General features: G+C 56.0%; 1 protein-coding gene across 12 annotated transcripts in view; it reads right to left on the reverse strand.

The window, feature by feature from the left end:
- Positions 1 to 23882, reverse strand: part of TMEM94 (transmembrane protein 94) — a 33613-nt gene that overhangs the window by 3812 nt on the left and 5919 nt on the right. For 2 of the 12 annotated variants that reach the window (XM_019466233.2, XM_053893432.1), the window contains 23 exons: positions 19738 to 19867; positions 19294 to 19403; positions 10310 to 10429; positions 9853 to 9980; positions 9509 to 9645; positions 7614 to 7816; positions 7088 to 7239; positions 6609 to 6711; positions 6302 to 6388; positions 5911 to 6027; positions 5543 to 5599; positions 5183 to 5287; positions 4876 to 5040; positions 4445 to 4654; positions 3676 to 3991; positions 3021 to 3194; positions 2523 to 2625; positions 2181 to 2398; positions 1298 to 1479; positions 1070 to 1208; positions 695 to 810; positions 467 to 566; positions 106 to 214 (listed from right to left, as the gene is read on the reverse strand). In XM_019466233.2, coding sequence (XP_019321778.2) covers positions 106 to 214; positions 467 to 566; positions 695 to 810; positions 1070 to 1208; positions 1298 to 1479; positions 2181 to 2398; positions 2523 to 2625; positions 3021 to 3194; positions 3676 to 3991; positions 4445 to 4654; positions 4876 to 5040; positions 5183 to 5287; positions 5543 to 5599; positions 5911 to 6027; positions 6302 to 6388; positions 6609 to 6711; positions 7088 to 7239; positions 7614 to 7816; positions 9509 to 9645; positions 9853 to 9980; positions 10310 to 10429; positions 19294 to 19403; positions 19738 to 19831 — 3245 coding nt within the window. In that variant the 5' untranslated portion in view covers positions 19832 to 19867. Of the gene's footprint in view, positions 1 to 105; positions 215 to 466; positions 567 to 694; positions 811 to 1069; positions 1209 to 1297; positions 1480 to 2180; positions 2399 to 2522; positions 2626 to 3020; positions 3195 to 3675; positions 3992 to 4444; positions 4655 to 4875; positions 5041 to 5182; positions 5288 to 5542; positions 5600 to 5910; positions 6028 to 6301; positions 6389 to 6608; positions 6712 to 7087; positions 7240 to 7613; positions 7817 to 9508; positions 9646 to 9852; positions 9981 to 10309; positions 10430 to 15688; positions 15958 to 16273; positions 16316 to 19293; positions 19404 to 19737; positions 19868 to 23882 lie in introns of those variants that run through there. The other 10 variants (XM_053893436.1, XM_053893435.1, XM_053893434.1 and 7 more) reach the window with 10 other exon arrangements.

Genomic DNA, 23882 nt, shown 5'->3' on the forward strand with positions numbered 1-23882 from the left:
CTCTCTTTCCACCATGTCCAGGTCCCTCGGTCCCAATTAGGGCAAGATCAGCCGTGGAACATGCCCCAGCCCGTGTAAGCCCCCGCTCTAGGATGTCATCCTGACCTGATGTCGCTCTGGAGGAAAAGGCAACTGTTCCTGAGGTTGGCAGAGCTGCCCAGGCAGCAGGTCACCTCCCCATATTCCTGCATGATCTTGATCATCTCACACATGGCTGGGGTGGGGTGCAGTCAGGGGGCACAAGAGTCAGGTAGGCGGAGCCCTGTGTGAGGCTCTGGGAAGAGACCCACGGGGCAGGAGAGCAGGAGACAGGGGAAGCAGGCCCCTCTTGGGGACAATCCTACCCCCAGGAGGATGAATATCATGGAACGATTGTCACTTCTGACTCCCTAGAAAGGGCACACCCACAGCTCCAGCCCCCTGGATTCCCCAGCTCGTCCAGCCCAGATTCCTCTATGGTACTCACTCTCGGGGGTACAGTCGGTGAACAGGGGCACTAGCAGGGGCACGTTGTCAATGTTCTGCAGGTGGGGACGCACCTGGTGGATGCCTCGGGGCAGCTTGGCCTGGAGAGAGCAGAGATGCCAGGAGCCTCAGGATTGGGGAGAATGGCCCGTCCCTTCCTGCCCCCCTTCTCGGGGCCAGCGATTCAGCTACCTCTGGGGGTGAAGGGGCACAGACCCTGCCATCATACCCGGTTGCAGTCCTCCAGGAAGCTGGGGAGGTCACTGTCTGTCGGCTGGAAGCTAATGAGGTCAGAGTGACCCTCCTCCTCCATCAGAAGGAGCCCTTCTGCATCGTCTCGGGACACTGTGGAGATGAAAGCCTGTCCTTCACCTTGGAGTCAGCCTTTCTGGGGGCCTTTCCTTGCCCTGAAGACGGCAGAGAACTTCCTGCATCTGGGTCTCCTCTCCTTCGCTGTCAACTGTTGTTACCACGGGGAGACGAGAGCCATTTTCCAAGGGAATGTACTTATCAGGAAGGATCTACGGAGGCTCTTTCTAGCTGTAGCTCCCAGGAGAGAAGTGCCCACACCCACCTCGTCCCCACTACAAAACTTCGCCCTTACCCTGATTCAGGTCATCATGCAGGGAGCCAGCATGGCTAGGGCTGGAGGGGGGGATCTCAGAGCCAGGCATGTCCCCATTGGGCGTGAGAGAGATGTGGCAGTTCCAACCTGTCTCCAGGCCCATCTTTTCTGCAAACACCTGCAAAAGGCAGATGGCCACGAACAGATGGGCCCACAAGCCCATGGGAGAAAGCATCAGGGGCAGCAGAGAGGGGTGGCTCTCCCCACCTTGCTTTTGAGCTCATCCTCCAAAGAGAAGTAGACGAAGCGGATGCAGGCATTGACCAGCCCGTCGATGAGGCGCACGATGTCCAGCCGGGCCTGGTACTGGGAGGACACCATGCCCATGAAGATCTGGCCGCTCAGGGCCTGCATACAGTCTTCCTTCTCCAGCACCTCCCCGATCCCTTCTTCAGGTAGGCACAAGGCACAGAGCCCGGCCAGGAACACCCAGGAACCAGCAGATTCCAGGAGGCGGCCCAGGCCACACACACAGATGCCACACCCAAGTCAATGAGCACGTGGGCCCCGGGGGACCACACACAGCCATGCACACACACAGCCAAGACATACAAAGGAGCCAACGGACACAGGAGAAAAGACAACGAGAGGTACTCATCAGTCAGGTGACAATCCTCAGGAGTAACGATAGAGTCCAGCCCTGGTCCAAGGCTAGGGGGCTGCCCTCACTCTCAGCAATGGCCTCAATTCATGGTCTTTTGGGTCATAAGACCCCTGTGAGTCTGTCTGTTTGGTGGAGTGGGGAGGGGCAGGGTGGCTCTGAGTCCCTCTGTTTCAGCAGGGTTGTGACCTGGCCTTTTGTCTGGTTCAAGTAAGGCCAATGTTCTATAAATACTGCTATTTTATGACTTTCAAAGAAAGCCCTTTGCTATCCAGTATCCCACCGGAGTGTCACAAGAAACCTGTGAGGAGAGGAGACCAGAGCAAGCACCTACCTATCCACGAGAAGGCTAAGGGACTGGCCCACATCACCAGGCGGTGAGTGCCACCTTGATGCTGCGCCCACTGTCCCCTCTGCTATGATGGACTCCACGGCCCTCCGGAAGCCCTCCCCACTCGGGGCCCCCACAGGGACGGACGTGCACGGTACCGTCAGAGCTCCAGCTGTTGCGGCGGGTGCTGAGCTTGATGGGGACAGTGCTGGGCAGCTCGCACATGGTGAAGATGCTGCTTTGGCCAGGCGCCTGCACCAGCTCAATGCACTTGCCGTTGAGTTGAGAGGACAGGGCGCAGCTCATGGGCTTGTAGGCAAAGGCAGAGCAGTAGCCAGACAAGCAGGCTCGCTGGTAGAAATCCAGCACTTTCTTTCTGCCAGGGAAGCAGGGCAGGAGTGAGGCGAGCAGTCCTGAGATGCCCCCCTGCCCGTGGGCCGGCGGGAAGGCGGATGGCAGGGCGGTCTGCGACCAGCACTGGCGTGTGCCTCCTCACCCACCTGTCAGAACCCGAAAGAGGGTAGATGTCGGCCCCGTCCCAGAAGTCTGTGCAGGCCTCTAAGACCACGTCCGCCGTGCCATGGGACAGCATCTGTTCTGTACCTGAGGCAGGGAGGAAGAGGCCGAGCCGTGAGTGCCCCAAGCCACCGCTGCCCTCCTCCCGGCTCACTCACTCAGGGAACACCCTCCCATCCTCGAGAAGGGTGCTAAGGAGACCTTGGGGGTCTCCACACAATGCCCCAGGCTTGTGTGGGAGGTGCCGGGCTTGTGATGCAGACACTAGGCCGCCCGTCCTTCAAACAGTCCCGGCCCCTGTGGCCACACCATCCCAGCCCCAGTCCCCAAATCCAATCCCTGCCACGTGCAAAGAAGACTCGGGACGTTATCTAGAGCTCATCTGCCCGGGCTGCCCCTAAAGAGGGATGCCTAAAAGAAGCTCCGCCCTGCCAAGCTCCAAGGAGGTCTGGCCTGATGCTGGCCAAGCCTGGAAGGCTCACTGGTGGTGGTGTCCTTGATGAAGAGGCTGATCATGTGGCTGAGAGGGGGGCGCCGCTTGGTGACACAGGAGAGCCTTCCCAGCGAGGTTTCCTTCACCATCTCGGCACTGGGGAGGCGGTAGAGTGCAAGGTGGTTTTCCTGTTTGAAGAGCTCCTTGGCCCCAGGAGTGAAGCCTGCAGGGGGAGGGATAGCAACTCAGAGTGTCCGGGAGGAAGCACCTGCACCGCCCTCCCTGGCACGGAGACAAGCCCAGTCAGGCTGCGCTGCTTCCTGTCCCCTGCTCATCCCTCTGTTGGTTACTTTCCCAGACGAGATGAGGAAGCACTGCCGAACGGTGCCTGGTTAAAGGGGGTGGTCAGAGCCTAAGAGGGCTGGGGCGCTGGCTGGCTCAGTTGGTTGAGCGTCCGACTCGATTTTGGCTCAGGTCATGATTTCACAGTTCATGAGCTCGAGCCCCACATCAGGCTCTGTGCTGACAGCACGGAGCTTGCTTGGGATTCTCTCTCCCTCTCTCTGCTCCTCCCCTGCTTGCATTCTCTCTCTCAAAATAAATAAACAGTAAAAAAAAAAAAAAAAAAAGAAGCTAAGAGGGCTGACGGCGCTCTCCATGCGGCCACGGGGCACCAGCAGGTTCGGAAGCGGCGGCCAGCGTACCTATGAGGCGGGCCAGCTCGCAGAGGCCCCAGGGTACGTGCACGGGCAGGACGGCGCTGTGGCTCTCCTGCAGGGCGATGTTGCACAGGTGGTCTGAGAACCGGCACAGCCGCTCCGTGACGCTGGCGTTACACAAGTTCAGCAGCACGTTGAGACCCAGGGGCTTCAGGGAGGTAAGGTGCAGCTGCCAGTTGGAGTCATCGAACTGGATGCAGGAGGGGTTCTGCTGGTCCTGCGACAGGCTCAGCATCTCCAGGTGGTAGTCACACACGAAGTCCTCCGCTTCGTACGGCTCGCCCTCCAGCCCGGGCTGGGCCTCAAGGAAAACGTGGAGGGGAGAGGACAGCGTCAGACTGGAGGGCTCGTGCTCACGCTCTGTGCATCCCTCCCCGACACCCTCTCCCTGCCCTTGCTGGCCTTCAGCTGCTTCTAGTAGCTATCCCCAACGATGGCAGTACCCAGGCCAGGGAGGGAACAATGAAGGATCTCTTTCAGGCGGGTGGAAATATTTTAGAGGAAGCCGCCAGCTTTCTGTCTCTAGAAGGTGGTAACTAGGAGAAAGGGCCTCGCCCCGACCAATTACCATCTGCGAAATCCAGAAAGGGAGAAAGGGCCTACTTCCCGGAAGGGTCCCAGGTGAGGCCTTGGGAGGCGGCCCTGCCTGGCCAAGCCTGGTGGCCTGGGAACGGAGGCCGTGACATCTGCGCCCCATAGCCTCTTCGGCAGGGAGGCCGGGACACCCCACGGCTGCTCTCCAGCTTCCTCTCACCTTGCCAGGCTCTTCTTCACCACCCTCTGTGTCCCTGCTGAAGCTCACATTGGAGCCGGATGGGTGTTTGCTGCGGCCGTGTGCTTTGTGGTGAGAGTAGAATTCAGGGGGCTTGGGACCGTCACCGGGCCAGTCACCGCGTTCCTGCTCATTGGAAAGGTGCAGGGAAGTGTTCAGGGAGCCAGCCAGGAGGGCATCTCGTTCGTGGGGCTGAAGAGAACAAGGAGCACAGGCCTCGGACTGGGGTCCCAACAGCTGCCACGGACCAAGGAGGCAGGGCGGTTATGTCCCTTCGCTGCTGGCTGTGGGGGCTCCGCCTCAACTGCCCAGCAGATCCTAATGGTGCTCGAGCCGTCCTTCTCCCTCTTAGCCTCACCCTCCCCGAGGCCACCGGCCGGGCCCAGAGCTGGGTCCCCGGGAGCCGGCCATACCTCCTCCTCTACCTCGGGGTGGCAGAAGGAGCGGGTGGACAGGTCATCTGTTAGGTCCTCGTGGCTGCTGTGTGGGGGCTCCACCTTCCCACTGAAGAACAACACGGTCTCCGGGCTGGGGTTTGGCCACGACAGGATCCCCTGTTTGTCCACACAGCATAGGACCTGCAGGGAGAGACAGGAATCGGGAAGGAGGCTTGGCATTCCCCAACTTGCCAGGGTCCACGTAAGTGGCAGAAAGGCACCCCACACATAGCCAGGCGGCAGGCCAGCTGAGGCGGGGTCCTCCCACGGGGCCCAGCCTCACCGTGACAGAGCCCAAGCTGTGCAACAGGCTGGAACTATGGCTCAGCGTCGGCGACGTCCCCTGGATCACCCGCAGGAAGTGACCCCAAATGCAGCGTAGCATTTCCTGGCGGAAGAGGCAAAGTCCAGCATTATTTCCCTAGAGATAGCCTCTGGGGCCAACAGAGGAAACAGTGCAGGGATGCCAGGAAGTTGGGGTTGGAGAGGCATTTGTCTGGGCAAAGCGCACTGCCCTCATGAGACAGGAGACTCAATGGCCACAAGGCAGGGGAGCCCCAGGGTTCCACAAGGGGCCAGCTTGAGGGAGCTCAGGTCGGTGCCTACGGAGGCCTGGGACCAAAGGTGTCCCAGGTGAGCATACCTGAGAGGAGACGGCTTCTGTATAGCTGCTGAGAGTGTCCTCCGAGAACTTGGCCAGCTGCGCAGAGAAGAGGGAGCCGGCTCAGGGGGCCACCCTCACACAGGCCTCCGAGCTGGAAGGTGGGGGGCCCCACGCCAGCAAGGCTCCCAACGCCGTTGGTAAAGGACACCCGGGCAGTCCCCGAATCCCCTGTCTGCTGAGCGCCAGGACAGACGCTCACCGGCCTCTCCCAGGCCTGGCCTGGAGAGCTGCCCAAGTCCTGCCCACATGCCGGGCCCACAGTCTGCACCCATTCGCTGGGCACCCGCTTTTTGCTCCTGGTTTGTATTCTTTTCGCACTGTCCCCCAGATGCCTTGGAACAACCTACCAAGGAGCTGGGAGAGGCCTTGCTCATCTGAGCCAGGACGCGGGCTTCTCCACAGGCGGTCGCCAGAACCCAGAGGGCTGGAAAGAGCAGGGGGAGGACGGGCAGGACGCCGTTCACCTGGGAAAGCGCGAACCACACTGAAGGCTCCCAAGGAGCTGCTGGCCTGGAAGGAGGGAGGGAGGGAAGGGCTTCCCCGGCCCTGAAGCCATTCCCTGAGTAGAAAGGGACAGCTGTCCAGGGCAAGAAGAGAAGAAGGAAAGCAGGCATTCTTAAGTTTGAAGCCTGAGGGACCCTGGGGCCACAGAGAGGAAGGAACAGTCAGGGCGCCGTGAGGGGACCCAGGCGCCACAGAAAGTGCAAAGCACGACAGTCGGGATACGGTGGGGGTTACCTGTAGCTGGAGGAGGGTGTACTGCCAGGACGTGACCCCAGGGGCATTCAGCATAAAGCGCAGGGCGTTGGTGATGAGGAAGCCGGCCTTTGGGGCACAGGAGAGGTGCAGCCTTAGCCCCCGCCACCCAGAGAGACACTCGGGCTCTAAGGTTCCCTTTCCTCTGCCCACTCACACGCCCCCAACCCCAGCACTGGCCAGCTCACGCTGGGATCCCTGTCTTCACTCACGCTCACCTGAATCTGGCCCTGAGGCTCCCCCTTTTCCTTGGCCCTCTCCCCTGCCCCGCGCGGCCCGCCTCACGCACCAGGACCACAGGCACAGCGTAGTGCAACATCACCGACTGCACCGTGAACCGCTCGTTGTCCAGAGCAGTGACTGGGCGGGACAGGGCCATGTCCAGGCACCACCTGCAGAAAGGGGTGACCCTACAGTTGTGCAAACTCTCAGGAAGAGGCCAGAAACATGCACCTTTACGGGGCATCACTGAGTCAGGCAATCTCTCCTATTCCCTGGCCCCCACCAAGTCCCCCGCCCCCCAAGAGAGGGGTCTGGGGCAGCCTCCAGAGCCGTCCCCTCAGAGTTCCAACAGGGGGGAGAGGAACAATCACCCAGTCTAGGAATGCTCATGAGACACTAAAGAAAAGACCCCATAGAGGTGCCTGCCCTAAGGGAACCTCAGCGTAAACAAGGCTCCTCGTCACCCACCCCCTGCCCCCAGCTAACAGAGCCACTAGGGACGAGGAGAAGTCAGGGGACAGAAGGAAGGCAGGGCAGCAACCCTACCTGATGTTGTCAATCACAGGGGTCTCAAGGACGCGGAAGAGTCGGTGCTGCTGGGGGTTCTGTGGCCCTTTCTTCACTTCTCCCCTGGGGGAAGGGGGTGGAGAGAAAGGGGGAAACAGGTCTCCGGGCTCTAAGACAATGTGTTCATCATCCTGCCAGGGAGGAAGGGGGAGGAGGTTGAGGGCAATTAACAGGTTCATTCGGAAGCCACCCTTCCTTGACAATTCCAGCTAAATGGAAGCAGTTCATTGGGTTAGGGACCATCAGTTAGCAAAGAGTCAGCTGTGGGGCGGAGGGTTGGGGGCAGCTGTGGAACTGGATTCCCACAAGCTTAAGGGGCAGAGAAAAGAAAGAACAGGCCAAGAAGGAGAAAAATATTCTAGCCCTTCTCTGTTCTCCTAAGAGCCCTTGCCAAGAAGCCCGTGAGCTGGCCAGGAAGCTTCAGGATTAAGCCCTGGGGCCCTCCCACCATTGCCTGTGGATGCTCCCACGGCATTTCCAGGGGAGGAGAAAAGTCCTGAGCTACCTTGATCCCCCTCAGAGAGGCGAACGATTCCTGGCCGGGCCTCAGAGCTATGATGTCTCCTTCCACCAACAGGCTAACTGGCAGGTTGACCAGATGTCCATCTCTGTACGCCCAGTGCAGGGACCAGGATGGTGCAAAGGGCATGTGGAGGTCTGGGTACATGGCATCCGGCCACTTGATCTCCTTGCCATCCCTGAGCGCATCTGACGAGAATGGAAAGAGGAAAAGCACCTCACCCACAGCCCCACACCCCAGCCACCCAGCAGCACACACCATGGAGCGCGGCCTTCTTTCTCCTTCCTTTCCCAGAAGGTTTGCCGCAACCCACACCATTCACTCCGACTCGCCCAAGGTCACCTCCCCTGTGAAGCCTTTCCCATCGCTCCAGCCCAGGCACCGCCAAGGCCTCTGAACACCTGAAGCTCTTCTTCTTTGTAGCCCCGTTCCATTCAAAGACATTTCACAACCATGGCCGAGGGCTTTGAGGGGTGCAAAGATTAAAGAAGACACAGTCCCTGCCCTTGAGGAGCCATAACCGAAAAGAGAGATGCATGTGGGCAGATAACACCAAAGCAAGGCAAGCATGTGCTCAGAGTGTTAGGAAAGATCCCAGTGCTGCAGGGAGCACAGAGGAGCTGATGTGATCAGAGGTGGCTTCAGGGCAAAAGGGTGGGTCCTGAAGGAGGGGCAAGAACTTCAGTTAGAGCCGAGTGAGGGAGGAGCAGGGCAGGCAGGACAGCAGGATGGAGGCACAGAAGCAGGGAAGTCCGCAGTGGTTTTAGGACTGGGGAGTACTTTTCACGTGAGGGTGAGTAGCAGGAGAAGAGGCTGGAGAGGAAGGTTGGAGCCTGGGCCAGAGTTTCTGGGATGCTTTGATGAGCAACAGGGAGCCATGGATGCTTCCTGAGCAAGAGACTAAGCTCTCGGAGGGCAGGGCCCATCTTTCTCAGTCACTTCCTGTCCCTGGCACATGGCTGCAACTCATTGGTCATTTCAGAATGAAGCAACGTCTTCTCACTTAGCATTTATTTATTTATTTATTTATTTATTTATTTATAATAATTTAAAAAAATTTTTTTAATTTTAGATAGAGAATGCAAGTGGGGGAGAGGGGCAGAGGGAGACAGGAAGAGAATCTTAACCAGTCTCCATGCTCGGCACAGAGCTCGACATGGGACTCGATCCCATGACCCTGGGATCATGACCTCAGCCAAAATCAAGAGTCAGACACTCAACCAACTGAGCCACCCAGGCATCCCCTCATTTAGCATTCAAATGTCTGCTGCCCAGTACAGTTAGAGAAAGGTCTCGGACGACAGGTGTTTCTCTTACAAGACCACATGCCCTTGGGAAGTGGGAACCACCGTCTCTCAGAAGAACCTACCACCCCTGATCCATAGCTGGGGCGTAACCACTACCTGAATGAAAGGACAAGCAGAAATCTGACTGAGCAACTCCCTTCTTTAGGATCAGGGCTGCTCCATTTGGGGCTCCCGGCTCCGGGCCCCCACCCCTGATTCTTGCAGGTCTTAGACTTCTCCGGCCCATCTTCCCACCTGCCCTGGCCCAGTACCACTGGACAAGACAGACGTGGAAGGGAAAAATCTCACTGTTCTCCTGCCAAGAGAGGGTCTTCTCTGTTAGTCTCCCACCGTTAGCAAGCCTGCGTGCCGTGCCCAGGCCACCACCTGCATGCGCCTAGCTGTCCCTGGCTATCACTGTCCTGCTCAAAAGAGGGCAGGTGAGCCTTCTCACTCTCTTGACGCCAACAGCCGCCAGAATGCTGACCACCCGTGTGCCGGGCTCCTGGCTGGGACTCGGGAGAAAAGCTCACAGGGCTCCGACGCATCACAGGGCACTCTTTCCCGCCCGGCACGCCTGACCCTTGGCCTCACCTTGGATTTGGTCAATGATCCCTCGGAGCCTCCGCTCTACCTCCCTGCGCTTCAGCCGATCTTGCCGCCCGATGAGGATGAGGTTGAGAAGGAGCAGGAGGCACAGCGCCGAGGCGCTCACCAGCTCGGCCCCGTGGCTGGCAGGAAGGAGTGAAGGGGGTTCTAGCAGGGAGAGGGGCGCCCCGCCCCGGCCCCTTCTGGAAAGCGTGTCTGGTTCTGGTGCTGACAGCAGCCAGCCAAGGGACTGAGGATTCCTAACAACCCGGACTTGGGGGTGGGGTGGGGGGCAGACATGCTGAACCTGAGGCAGGGGTGGGGCGGCTCGGAGGAGGGAGGGAGCTCACCTGCCCGCCGGCTGGCCCCCGTGGCAGCCCAGCAGCAGCAGCACCGCCAGCAGCATGAGCGAGGCCCCCGGCCAGTGGAAGCAGGAGCAGCGGTTACTGTGGTGCAGGAAGCTGCTCCTCCACATCTCCTGAGGAGGTGAGGAGGTGAGGAGGTGAGGAAGGGCGGCGGGGAGCGAGGGCCCGGGGAAGGAGCCGGGACGCAGCATCCTACTGGAATCTGGCCACCTTCCACAGCTGCTTGATCCTGCCCCAGCCCTCCGACCGACTGGCCGCTCCCCCCTGCCCGCCCCCCTCCACCCCCAGGGCTGCCTCGGTCTCCTCCTGGGCTCCTGCGCCAAGTGCACCCAGGACATGAGTCTGCGAGGCAGCCCAGGGTCACCGGGAGAGTCACGGGCCTCCCACGCCTCTCCGCCATCCCACTCAGGCTCTGGGCTCCCTGTGAAAAAGCTTCCTTCACCTTCCACGTGAGACATTTCTTCCGTTCCTTCAGGTGTCCTTCCAGCACCGCCTCGAGCTGCTCCTTCAGGATGCTGAGGGCCTTCCGGGTGGACAGGCCCAGGGCCAAGGGTGGCTCGCCCTGGGAGGGAAGCAGAAGGCCCTCAGCATCTCTCTGGGCACCCCCCCCCCCCACCCCAGTCACTGCCTGGAGTGGCCTTCCCTCATCCCTTCCCCCTGAATCCTCCCTCCTCTTCCTCCACTAGTCCCAGCCCTCAGGGTGTTGGCTCAAATCTCCACCACGTTAAAAATCCCCTACTCCTCAAGGCCAAGTTTAAAACAGAAACAGACCCGAAACTCTCTCTACTCAGGGTTTCCTAACCCACCTTCCAAGGCCATCAGCATCTCCCCACCCCTCGCACCGATCTGGCCCCTCACCTCCCCTCTACCTCTGCTGCCGTCTTTATATTTCACAGGCCGAAACATAGTGTGTTTTTAAGCAGGGAGAGGATAACTAACAAAGAGACGCTGTCTCTTCATTGTTCCTAGTAAAAGCATTAAGAAAAAAACCCACGATCTTCTGTTTCCACCATTTCACAGAAGGGAGGATGCTCCAGCATCGGGAAGGACACAATCTCAGACAAAAGACAGCTGCTCCCAGGAAAGGGACGACTGTCACGTCACCGAGGGTGGTGGAACGGGGCACGGATGGGGGTGGTCCTGGGCAACACTGGGGACCACCCACGTTGTCCTGTGTGACCCCAGCCTGGCCTCTTCTTATTGACAGCCCCATTCCTGGGTTTCGCTCCTGTTTTCTCCTTCTCTGACTGGCTTTTCTTTCCTGTCCATCTAACCCCACAGCCCACCCTAAGGCATCTCAACAAATTCATATAAGTTTCCAGGGCAACCTCAGCCACCATCATGGAGTAGTTGCTCATCACCACCAAGCTTACAATTCCTGAAGTTTACCTCTAGCCTGACCACTGCCCTGAATTCTGGCCTGTTTACTCAACTGCTGTACTGCTGTTTCACAGGGCCCAGGAGTGGTTTCATCCAAAACCCTGGAATGTGGCCCTTCCGGGCCCAGACAGCACAGCTCCGGCAGTGACCCCCTCCCCCCAACCCTACCTCCCCTTCCCCCTCTCCAGTCTCTACCTTTTCCAAACCAACTGTGACATCCAGCCACAGTAGCAGACATCAGATCAACTGACCGCGTTTATCTTGCCAATCAAGCCCAGACTCCAAAGCATGATCTGCGATCTGCTAGTTCTCCAGTCCCCTTTCCGGCATTTCTTCCACTCCTGACGCAAGCCATGCTCTCCTAGCTGATGGGCGAGTACCTTTCTGCATTTTCCTACCAACAACACCCTGCCTGCCCCAGACAACTCTTACTCCCCCTTCAAGACTCAGCTCAAAGATCACCTGCTCTGGGAAATTTTCCCAAAACCAAGGGCTGCACTTACAGGAGAGGTTTGTATTCCAACAGCACACTGGACAACCTGGCTCCCAGTCTGCGTCATGGAGAACTGTCATTATAGATGTACTTGTCTGGCCCTCCCACCCGGCTGTCAGTTCCCTGAAAACAGGTCTGAATTCTTCCATCTCCACACACCCCTGCAGCCAACTGCTAAGACAGGGCCTGGCACACGGCAGCAGCTCAGTGAACACTTGCTGAATGAATGCACGCATAGATTCTGGGATCCCAGTGACATCTCCGTCAGGGGTTGTCGGCCGGGGATCTCTAGCAGAAACACCTGCAGCTTCTAAAAAGGTGGATGCCCAGGTCCCACCCAAATCCACTGAATCAAAACTTCAGAAGTTGGGATTGGTGCACCCATTGAATCTGATGCACAGATCCCCCGGTCGGGGGTCCTGGGAAAAAGAACACTCCCGGGGAAAGGAGGGCTGGGGGAGAACTGGGTCTTTCCCAGGGCCATCCCAAGAGCACCAGTGTGAGCTCCCACCAGGAAAGGTTCTTGAGTAAAAGGAGCAAAGCCCTAGACTTGGGGCGTCAAGAAAGGGACTGAGGTCATCTACTGAGTCTTGATCAAGGGTGGCTGAGCTGGTGACGCCCTGGCTGCCTCGGCCCATTGCCCTCCCCTATTCCACACCCGCCTTCCCTGGGGTCTGCCCTGGCTTTGCCCACTAATGTTCCAGACTTCCTCCTCTGTGCCTGTCTCCATATCCAGCCCTCTCCTTGGCAGCCTCGTCCTTCACAGGACACACGTCTCCATTACTAGAATGGGATGCTGCATGGGGGCAGTGTCCCCCGGCTGCAGACCCGCCCTGGTAGGACCCACCTGAGTGGAGCCCCCACACTGGCCCATTGCCAGCTTTCTCAGTCCGAGAAATGAGGACGGGCTCCAGAGCAAACCTGGCCCCAAGACTTCCCAGATCCCTTGCCTAAATCTCCCCTAATCCCCACTCTCCATGCTGGCTTTGGGGGATTATGAAGATAAGAGCTGCTTCTTCCCAGAGGGGATAACTGGGTATTTCAGCTCAGGAAGAAATGGCCCTCTGGGCAGAGGGCCCGTACCCTAGCAAGGGTAAATATATACTCCAGAGCATCCACCTCCCTCTGGCAGAGATCCTGGGACCTTCCTGAAAAGCCGTGGTCCAGGACAAATGAGTGTCAGGTAAGGCTGAGGTCTGTACGTCTGCTTCCCTGACTCCTGCACGGGGGTGGGGGAGGGGAGGAAGAAAGGAAAAGGAGACCCGAGGCCTTCTCATGTCTAAGGGACTGGCCCAGGGCGTGATGCCTGGGCCAGGGAAGAAGAAGATTTGGGCCAGGGAAGAAGAAGTTGGGTACACAGGGCCTCCCACACCACCCCTCCACCCCTGCCCACTTCTCCCCCAGGAGCTTTATGAGCTCCCTCTCCGCAGGGGGAGACGTGAAGCTTCCCAAGATGGACTTGCCAGGGCCTCCAGGAACGCTGCAGTGAGAAAACCTCCCGGAGGCAGGGAAGGGCTGGCCTGCAGAGGTAGAAAGGCTGCCCGCCAAAGAGATGGGGATTGGGCAGGACAGAGGGAGGGCTGGATAAATCCCAGGGGGCTGCAGGTCACATGGGAAGCTGCTGGGTCTGGGATGCGGACCATGCTCAGGAAGGCAGGCAAGGGCTAAGAGGAGCAACCAGGGAACCAGGGTGGCGCCCCTCCTCCAGCCAGGCTTTTAGACTTTGGACACCCGCAGTTCCCCTCTGCTTGCCCTGTGGCTGTCCTGACATCCGCTGCCTCATGCCAGGTGCCCCCAAACCCAGGGCTTCCCCTTCCACAACCCAGAAACTGATTCCCTTTCTCTCTGCACCCGGCTTCCTGGGACCTGCACACTGCTGTTCTCCAGGCGTCTCCAGGTGTGGGAGGTATGGGCCAGAGGGCAAAGTGCTCCTGGGTCAGGGCCAGCAGAGGCCTGCGGAACGGACTGTGTGTGTCTGCCCACGCATGTTGTGTCTGGCCAGGAACACCAGCTCCAGACTGGCGATTAAAGACAGCACAGCAGAGGAAAAGTAGCCATTCTGTAATTACATGCTTCCCGAAGAAAGTGCCTGCCCGTACAGGTAGGCCCTGGGGCGAGGACACAGCCTTCTGGGCCAGCCTCCTCTGCCTGGCCCCAGCCACGCTCATCTAAATGCCATGGCCCCCTCGCTGACACGGAACAGCAACACCTCACCCTGTCTCCAGCAGGAGAGTCCCGGTTGCAGGTAAAATCAGTTTTCTCTCACGGCACCTTCCCTGCTGCAACGTGAGAGCCAAAGCCGAGGAACCTGGCGGAACTTGGGCATCTTCAAGGGAAATTAAGAAAGGGCCACGCGCGAGCTGGCCCCGCCGGCCTTTCTCAATACACGAGTGAGGCTGGGCGCCAGGGGGGGACCCTGTACACGGATGCATATGGTTGGTTTGAGAAAGAAGGACCTGACTCGTACACACGCCACCCGAAGGTCTGCTTTTCTTGTCCACAGGGCCAAGAAAGCTGCCCCAGCCTTAAGTACCCACAGGGAGTAAGAGATTCTTCCTGCTTCCAGATGCTCAAAATCTGCCACTCCGCCCCACCGCCAGACACCTCCCAAGACGTTCCCAGGGTGAGGCAGGATGGCTGGTCGAGATCTCTACACCAGAGGCAGGCTCCTGCCTCCCCACTCATACTGATGCTTTACAGGTAGAAGCAACCCCATCCCGCCATTTTAAATGTCAGACTCAAGGGGACCCAACAGAGTAGCTTGAGCCCCTACGAAACCCAGGCTCAGGGGATGCTGGCCACAAATGCCCCTCATGAGCTGGACTTCTCCTGCCTGCTCCGTCATCAAAGGGGGGACACGGGGAGGGCATGGGGCTTTAAAGGAGCGGAAGGGTGGGGAGAGGACTCTATCCATCAAATCAGAACTGTAAAAAAAACCCGCTACTGAACAGGACCAGATCTGCAGGGCCTGACGCAGAGCATCTGGGTCAGTCTAACAAGCCTTTCCAGAACTAACACCCCTGAGCTCTCCCGCACCACCTCGGTCAGGTTTCCCAGGTGGCCCGGAGCCACAAGTCCCTGGCCCCCAGCCCTTGTCCTTTCAGGACTCCTCACAGGTCCACACAGCTGCTCTTTTCCTTCCCACTCCACCTATTTGGGGAGCAGAAACCAGGTCCCAGAGGCTCAGGTAGATAGGTTACAAACATAGACGGGGACCCTTAGCCTTGACAACAGCAGATAGCCACTAATTAGAACTGGCTGGCCCTTGAACCAAGTCCCCAGGTCACAGCTTTCTTAGCCTGTGCAGGTGGGGAGGGGACCCACATAGCGCCTAAATCACTGAAGCTGGTCCTTTTTAGTAGCCACGATAAATCTCTTCTGAGCATGGCCAGACACAAATCAGCCTTGTCTTCAGCCAGGCAAAGCAAAGCCCCCAGCTTCTTCCTCTTCCAGGCGCATGCTGACCTTGGCACTTCGACCCATCAACCCATCTTCTTCCTCCTGCGACCACCCAGACTGAGGAAGAAATCAGCCTGGCCCTGGTTGCTCCTACCTCAATGACCCATGTGATCCGAGGGAAAAAAAAAAAAAAAAAAGCCCCCTTGCTGGCCCCAAGGAGGGGTGGCTTCCAGGCCCAGGGCTTCCCGTCACCTGTGCATGGAGACCCAGGTCCCAGCATAACTCGATAGGATGCCCCACTGGGACACTCAGCTCCAGTCCTACTCTGGGTGCCTCGGAAGCCTGGCTGGCAGCTCCCTGGACACACGGGCATTGTGGCTCCCATTCTCAGCCTCCTTCCTCAGTCCCAGCTACCTCATAATCTGAGCTGCCTGCGGTTCGGCACCCATCTTCAAGACTGAAGCAAATTGCTAAGTCAAAGCCGTGCACCCAAAGCAGAGAACAAGGCGTTTGTAACAGAAATATAAAACCAAGTTGGCATATACTCACTTTGGTGCATTTGCCCCGATGGGGCATCCATAGCTCTGTCTGCTTAAAGAGCATGGGGGAGAGTCTGAGCCACAGAAGTCAACTACAGAACTTCCACCACCACCCTCAAGCAGAGAGGAGAAGAGACAGGAAGGGGGAGAGGGAGAAGGTGAGAGGAGAGAGAAAGAGAGGCGAGGGCTGGGGAGCTAGGAGCCCGAGCCGCAGCGGATCCGGATCCGTGCAGAGTGGAGCTTCAGCCTGCTGATTAATTCAGCCTATTTCCAGTCACGCTGCAGATTTAGGGAGGGAGGAGGAGGCAGTGCTGCAACAGCAGCCGTGGGAGGGAGGGAGAGGCGAGCAGGGGGGAGGGAGGAGCCGGGCTGAGAGGAGAAAGTTTGTAGATGCTCTGCCAGATGCCCAGGAGCTTGGTCCATTCATCAGAGGCCACCGAGGGGTGAGTGCAGGGGCACCCACGGCCAAGGGGCTGTGCATGCATGGGGAGGAGAGGCTGTGCAGGAGGTGGCTGCTGGAACCTGGGGGCAACCGTGGCCCCCGGGGGTACCTGGACTCTCCCCCCGGACCACCTCTCCTTGGCCCCCAACTCACTGGGCAAGGTGGGCGCCCGCCATCCATGAGAGCTCCCCCGAAACGCTCAGAGACTCCCCGAATGGAGCCACGCCAGCAACAGCTCTTCCCACAGTTCTAGCTGCAGGAAGGAGGGGAGGGGGGACTTGCCAGTTATTAATAGCAGCACATCCGTGTGGAGGGGAAGGACAGGCCATTGAGAAGCCTGGAGCCGTGGCTTCTAAGAGGCAGAGCACGGGGCCCGGAATCAGGCGGAAGAATCCAGTGCGAGAATCCAGCTGAAGGGGGAGGAGCCAGCAGACAGGAAGGGCTTCTGAGGATTCCAATACCTAAGACCCAACACCTTCCCACCAGGTTGGGGCGAGGAACCCCAACAGCAGAGATGGGCCAGCAGCTGATAATCACGCAGTCACATTTAGACATACCTGCCAAAGAGCTTCTGGGATAGGAGACCCCTGCGGACATGGGCCCTCATCTCCCAGCCAGTGATCTGGGGCTCCATGAGCACTGGGACCCCTGAATTTGACACACGGGCAGCTCTCAGCGCAGACCCTCAAAAGGCCTTGGGAGTGGACCGCAAATTTCTCGGCCTGCGTCCAGGCCACCTTTAGGAAGGGGCTGTAAAACCCCAAGGGAGACGAAGCAGCCCAACAGGTCCAATAACTAGAGAGCCTGAACACTTTTCTCCAGGGCCCTGTTTCCTAGACAACACCAACAACACCAACAACACCATCTCCAGCTGCAGGGAGGGGAAGAGAGAGCCTCGGCTGAGTTCAAGTCCGCCTCTCTCCTCCCCCGACCCAGCGCAGCCCCCTCCCCGCCCCCCCCTCCTCTGCCAAATCCAGATCTGAACAGGAGCAGAAAAGGAGGGGCCAGGCAGTCCAGAGGTTAAGGGCGGGAAGTCTCCGTGAGGTGCAGGCCAGGGGGTGGAGGAGGCAGCAGTGCAGTGGGCCGTAGCCTTAGCAAACCGCCAGGAAGAGGCTGGCATCCCCCTGTCCCCTGCTCCCAGGAGACACTTTCCCTTTCTGCTTTCTGCCAGGGCCCTGCTCTGTGGGCACCACAACTAAGCAAGCACTCTCCCTGCTGTGCGCTGGGCCCTGGAAAGAACAGCTCATAGGGTCTAAGCCAGCGGCTCAGCGGGACCCCAATGAGGCCCTCTCCCACCCTGCCCCTTCCCACACTGCCAGCCTCAGCAAGTGAAAAGGGATCGCTGCACCCAAGAAACAGAAGCCCAGGCGCTCACTGCCACAGCACCTCCTCCACAGCGGACCCGGAACCGAGGAGATAAGGTTCTGACGGGGACAATGAGGACCAGTAGGTCATGAAGGGGAGCGGGGGGAGAAAAAAAATCAACCGGCAACAGCCAAGCTGATCCTGGGCTACAGCCAGGGGACGACGGGCCCTTTCCATCAACCTCTGCCATCCAGCTCTCTTTGTTCCCATGCCTCTGAGAAGCCCTGACTCTTGGAGGCCACCCGGGGTGATCTTTACAAGCCCATGTATACAACTCACGAGGAGGCGCCTCCTCCGGTAGGCCTCCTCCGGTAGAAACCGCCTCCTCCGGTAGAAACCGTGTCCAGTTCTATTTCTTAACTGCTTGTACTGTCAGTTCCTCAGCTGGACTGTAAGCGTCTCCAAGCCAGGGGCTACCTCCCCACGGCCTAGAGCTCCACCAACCCAAAGGAAGGGTTCCATGAATGCAGCTGATGATGTTTCTAGGACAGGACTCATCTCTCCAGAAGGACAAAGACGAGAATAAAGAAAAATTCTCTAGGAAAAATGACCCCTGAGACCTAACCATCTTGGGCTCTCAAGTGTTCTTACTCAGGCTCGAGAGAGAAGCCAGCCCGCTGGCTGGATCACAGAACTTTGTTTCCCCAACTCACTAGAAACCTGGTGTTTCAGCAACACGCTGGAACCAGAGGACAACACCGTCCTCTGTTTTGAGACACTCAGCCTCACCCAGGCAGGCCACCATATCACACAATATCAAAGCTTCAAGGGGGTGCTCCCTGGAATTGAACAGTGCACAGCTCTTACAGCTATATACAGCACCCTTGAGGCCAGGCTAGTAGCTTTCCCTCTGTGCCAATCCTACTAGGATGGACCCCTGGAGAGCAGCCAGAGGCATCTGTGAACAGGACGCTGAACATACCTGCTTCAAGTTCAGGCCTACAAGCTCTTCCACAGCTGGCCCAGAGGCATGTGAAGCCTGGAGCTGAACGAGCCAGCAGTCAGCCAGGCTCCACCAGGGACCCAGCGTGCAGACCCACAGCTCCCTCTCCAGACCTTCCAAGATCTCTCTGGCAGGAAGATCACTATCCATAAGTTCAAGCTGATAAATATTTCCTAAGCCTTTGCTGCATGCCAGGCTCTATGCTAGGAGCCAGGGACACTGGGATCAAGTGGGACTGACAGGTTGTTTCGATACCGTGTGGTGGGCACAGTGGCGGAGGGACTATGACTGCTGGAAAGAGGGTCCTCTGGAGGGGAGGGAGGACTTATCAGGAGAAGGTGATGGCTCTTGAAGAAAGAATAGCAGGAGTTTGTCAGGAAAAAAAAAAAAAAATAGGAGCCTAAACGTGGACGGTGTGCCCAAACTCTGAAGCATTCAGAATTACTAGTGCTAAAGACCACGGCGGGGGAGGCTAGGGACACTGGGCCAACAGGCAGCAGTGGATTACGGAGGGCTCTGCCCACCACACCCAAGGTTTCAGCAGGTGGTGTGGACCCACTGGTGACTTTTAAGCAGAGGGGACAAAAGGCCATCTCTGCATTCTGGATACCTTCGTCTGACAGCAAGTGGAGGAAGGAGATCAGAGACAGAGGGACCCGTGGGAAGCTGTGGCAGAAGTCCAGGCAAGAGACGGAAGGCCCTCTGCCGGGGTGGTCTCCGTCACGGGAGAGGGATACTCTGATCGACGGCAGACCGATGCCAGGAGAAGGCAGTGTACCTGGAGGCTGGGAGGTGTACCTGCGTCAGGCAATGAGGAGGAAGGGGGGGGCCGACCTCGCAGATGCCTGGGCCTCCTGGCTCTCACCTCCAGCTGGTTACGCAGCTGTGTTTGGAGTCTGACTGGGGAGCTCTTCTCTAACCACAGAGAGGGTGCCCAACAGTACTCAACATGGCTCAGCAGGTTGGGGCAGAGCCCTACAAAGAGCAAACCAACGAAATTACACACCCCTGGGCAAGAAGTGGAAGACTGGCTTGGCGCCAACCCAAATCAGAAACCTGCTCCCATGCCGCTGCGCTAACTGGTCGACCCCTTGTCCTGTGCTCCCGGCTCCCGGAGCGCTTCCCAGCCCGGCGACAGCACCCTCTCAGGGGGGGTCACCATCCCGTACCCCAGTCCTCAGAGCCACACACCCCCTGTCACTTTTGGCTTAAAGCCTCCCCCAGTGAGGACCCCCCAGGCAAACACAAGTAGGGAGAGTCCAACAGAGGCACACAGACAATACCCATAAGGGAACCGAGCATGGCCTACCACGTGCTTCTCCTTCAGATCCATGGGCCCAGAGTACTGCAGGCATGCCCAGATGAATGTGATCACCCCCAAAAGGAAGGCTCCTCCCCAGCATGTACAAGGCCCAGTGACTCCGTCACAGTCATGGCATCTGGGGAGAAAGACGGAAGAGATCCCATGAGTCCAGGTTGTTGAACAAGCAGCTACTGAGAAACACGACGGTGTCGTCTATACAACAGAGCACTACGTGGGAAAGACTTGACCCCTGGGCACCAGAGCCCGGCCGGTCCTGCCCAGGCCACGCCGGAGGGGTGAAGTTTCCCCTCTGTGAGCCCTCATTTTCGGAGGCACACTATGTTTTGCTCCGCATGTACTCTAACTCACAGACTTCCGGCAAGCAGGAAAAACGTTGATTTCTCAGCTTTTTAGAAAGTAAAGATGAGGGATACCCAGCTGGCTCAGTTTTGAATTCGAGCCGCGCGTTGGGTGTAGAGATTACTTAAATAAATAAACACTTAAAAAAAAAAAAAAAAAGATCAGGGAAATTCATTCATTCATTCATTCATTTTAAAAATAAATAAAAGTTAGGGGGCGCCTGGCTGGCTCAGTCAGTAGAGCATGCAACTGCTGATATCAGGGTCGTGAGTTCAAGCCCCACATTGGGCATGGAACCTACTTAAGATTTAAAAAAAAAAAAATTTTTTTTTAACAAATAAATAAATAAAAGTGAGCATTAAGGTAACCGGAACCCCCCCACATGCCCACAAACACACCCCCCCCCACGTACATGTATGCCCGCACATACATGCCCACACACGTGTCCACACACACGTGCCCACGTGTCACGTAGCCGAACCTCTCGTGTGCTTTGCTGATAGGGCAGCGCTCAACGGGCACCCGGGCACACACCTACCAGGACGGGTGATCCGATCTCGACGACAATCTGGAAAATGAAGGCTAGCCCTACCTCCCCACACAACCCCTGACTGTCACCCATCCATCCTGGCAGCCGGCACACTTGTAAAGGTTTCAGACCAGGGAGTGTTTGGGTAGGGTGCCACTGAGTAATCTGGTTCGGTGCCCAGTGACTCCTTGTGGAGTAAGCACCAACCTGCTGACTAGGGCAGTTCTTTCTGGGGCCTGTAGCAAAGCCTTGTTAAGAGGAGCTGGTCAGAAGCCTGGGAGAAATGATCCATAAAAGAGCTGTCTAGAAACAAAAAAAAAAGCGGTGTCCAGGGGACCCCAGCCAGGAGGCCTAGGCTCTGCAGTCACCCACTCCACTCTAGGACCCCGTGTGATTCCTCTCATGGCAGCACCAGGGCTGACCTCACGCGTCTGTGCTTCCACACCTCTCCCTACGCCTGCCTTTGCAGCCGAGGCTTTCAGAGCCGAGTGAGCCAGCCCCAGAGGGTCAGAGACAGACAGTGACACTGGAAGTGGCCTCGCAGTGCAGTGACATTTGGTCCTTGGCAGCCAACTGAAATGGGATCCTGAGCGGCTGAATCCACGTCTCCCCAAGGCCGCTCTGACTCACGCAGCCCAGGCCATGTTTACGAGTACAGCGTACAGAGCAAGCTCCCCATACGCCCCATCCCAGCAGGGGCTGGATGAGGTAGCTGCCACACAAAACAAGGCACCAGAAGCCAGATGGGGATTGTGCTTAACTCCTTCTGCCAACACGACGAGAGTGAAATAACTTTGCGGCCAGCTGGAACCACAGTGTTCAGAGAGGGCAGCCAGGAGCAGGACATTTTTCTAAGAGTCTCTGTTTTCCCATCACTCCATACATGGGATTCTGGGAAAGAATGGTCCTCAACTGCCTGATCTGAAACCAGCAGCTAGATCCTTAAAGGGCCAGTTCTACCCCTCGTCCAATGTGAAAGAAAGCACAGGCTTCAAAGCCAAATACCCCTGGTTCAAATCCTGGCTCCAACATGTATCAACTGCCAAATCACCTTGGCCAATTACTTGTCTCTCTGAGCCTCAGGGTCCTTGTTCATAGAATGATGCCTATTTCACAAAGAAGGAACAAGAATTACATAAAATATTATACGCAAAGGGTCTAGTACAGTATTTAGCATATGGTAGGTGTTAATAAATACTTGCCATTACTATCACCAAGAAATAAGAAATATGAACAAAGTGCCACCTAGGTGAAGAATAAAGACTCAGAAGTAAGGAGAACAGGGGTGCCTGGCTGGCTCAGTCAGTAGAGCGTACGACTCTTGATCTCGGAGTCATGAGTTCAAGCCCCACACTGGGCCTAGAGCTTACTTAAAAAAAAAAAAAAAAGGAAAAGAAATGAAAGGCATAAAGATTGTAAAGAAATATGTGAAACTGTCTTTATTTGCAGAAGGCTAGATAATATATGAAAAAATTCTAAGGAATAGAACAGATGAGTGTGCAAGGTTACAAGATACAGGTCAAAATACAAAATACAAATATAAATTAAATTTGTACGTGCTATAATGAAATATAGAAAAATAGGACACTTTCAATATCACTTACAATAGCACCAAAAAAAACCCCCACAAAATACTTAGGGATGACTTTTTAAAATATATATGTAAGGGGCCCCTGGTTGGCTCAGTCAATTAAGCATCCAACTTCGGCTCAGGTCATGATCTCACAGTTTGTGGATTTGAGCCCCACATCGGACTCTGTGTTGACAGCTTGGAGCCTGAAGCCTCCTTCAGATTCTGTCTCCCTCTCTCTCTGCCCCTCCCCTGCTTGTTCTCTCTCTCTCTCTCTCTCTCTCTCTCTCTCTCTCAAAAGTAAATAAATAAACATTAAAAATTATTATATATGGCCTATACACTATTGAGAGAAATTCAAGACCTAAATAAATGGAGAGATATACCATGTTCATAGATTGGAAGACTCAATATTAACATTTAATGTTTAAATAATTAAATGTTAAAATTTATATTAATATATTCATGTTTATCAATATTAATACCCATACATACCCTATTGGAATGCCTAAAATGAAAAAGACTGACAATATTTAGTGTTGGTGAGGATATGAACCCATAAATTGTTGATGGGAATGTAACATGGTACAATCACTCTGGAAAACATTTTGGCAGTTTCTAAGAAAGTTAAGTATACATTCACTATATATCCTAGTAATGAAAACATACTTCTTCAAAAAGAACTGTATACAAATGTTCATAGCATCTTTATTCAAAATAGCCCAAAACTGGAAACAACCCAAATGTCTGTTCACATGTGAATGAACTGTGGTATATCCATACAATGGAATTCTGCCCAGAAGGAGTGACCAAACAGAGGAGTGACTGACACATACAACAATGTGGCTGAATCTCAAAAACATTTGCTGAGTGAAAGAAGCACAAAAGAGCACATAGCATATGATCCCATTATATAAAATTGAGAACAGGTGAAATTAATCTATGGTGACAATAAGCAGGGAAGGGGTTGCCTAGGGTCATGGGGAGGGAAAGACTGCAAAGGGCACAGGGGTCTTTTGTTCAATATCTTGACTGTGGGTGGCAGTGACGAGGGTGTATAGTTTTGTCAAAACTCTTTGAACTACATACTTAAATAGGTGCATCCTATCTTGTGGAAATATTGCGTCAGTAGAGTTCATTTCTAAAAAGTAAGGTGGGATCTGAGATCCAACTAATCAGCTCTACCAAGCTCTAAAATGCCTAGCACACGCAAGATATGGTGGATATAAAAGAGAAGGGTTGATGAGGGACGTGAACATTTATTAAATGCCTACTGCACATAATAACTGTATATATTTACTAAGCGTACGGAATGGTCCTGCTTTGACAAAAGTATAAGATATGGTCCCTTCCATACAGGGATTTATACTATAGCCAGGTTTTGAATATTGTGAGAAAACATAACTAAATATTCACACTGGCATTGAAATACCAAATGAGAATTGCAAATGGGGGCTGGTGGGGCCAGGGATCCCTTCCTGGAAGAAGCCAAGACCCAAGTGGTGCACTCAGGAAAGCTTAAGGGTGAGAAGAGGGAGAACAAGGAGTCTCAACAAAGCCACCAAGGAAGAAATGGACAGAGCCTTTTTGAAAGATGGTGATCTGATCTGTTCGATTAGAGCAGAAGACCTAAGTAAGAGAGAAGAAATGAAAGGCCACATAGAGAGGGGAATCAGGAGCTGAAATGCATAG

Source organism: Panthera pardus, unplaced genomic scaffold, assembly GCF_024362965.1.
Source record: "Panthera pardus isolate Hobbes unplaced genomic scaffold, ASM2436296v1 HiC_scaffold_3, whole genome shotgun sequence".
In the NCBI taxonomy this organism is placed as follows: Eukaryota; Metazoa; Chordata; class Mammalia; order Carnivora; family Felidae; genus Panthera; species Panthera pardus.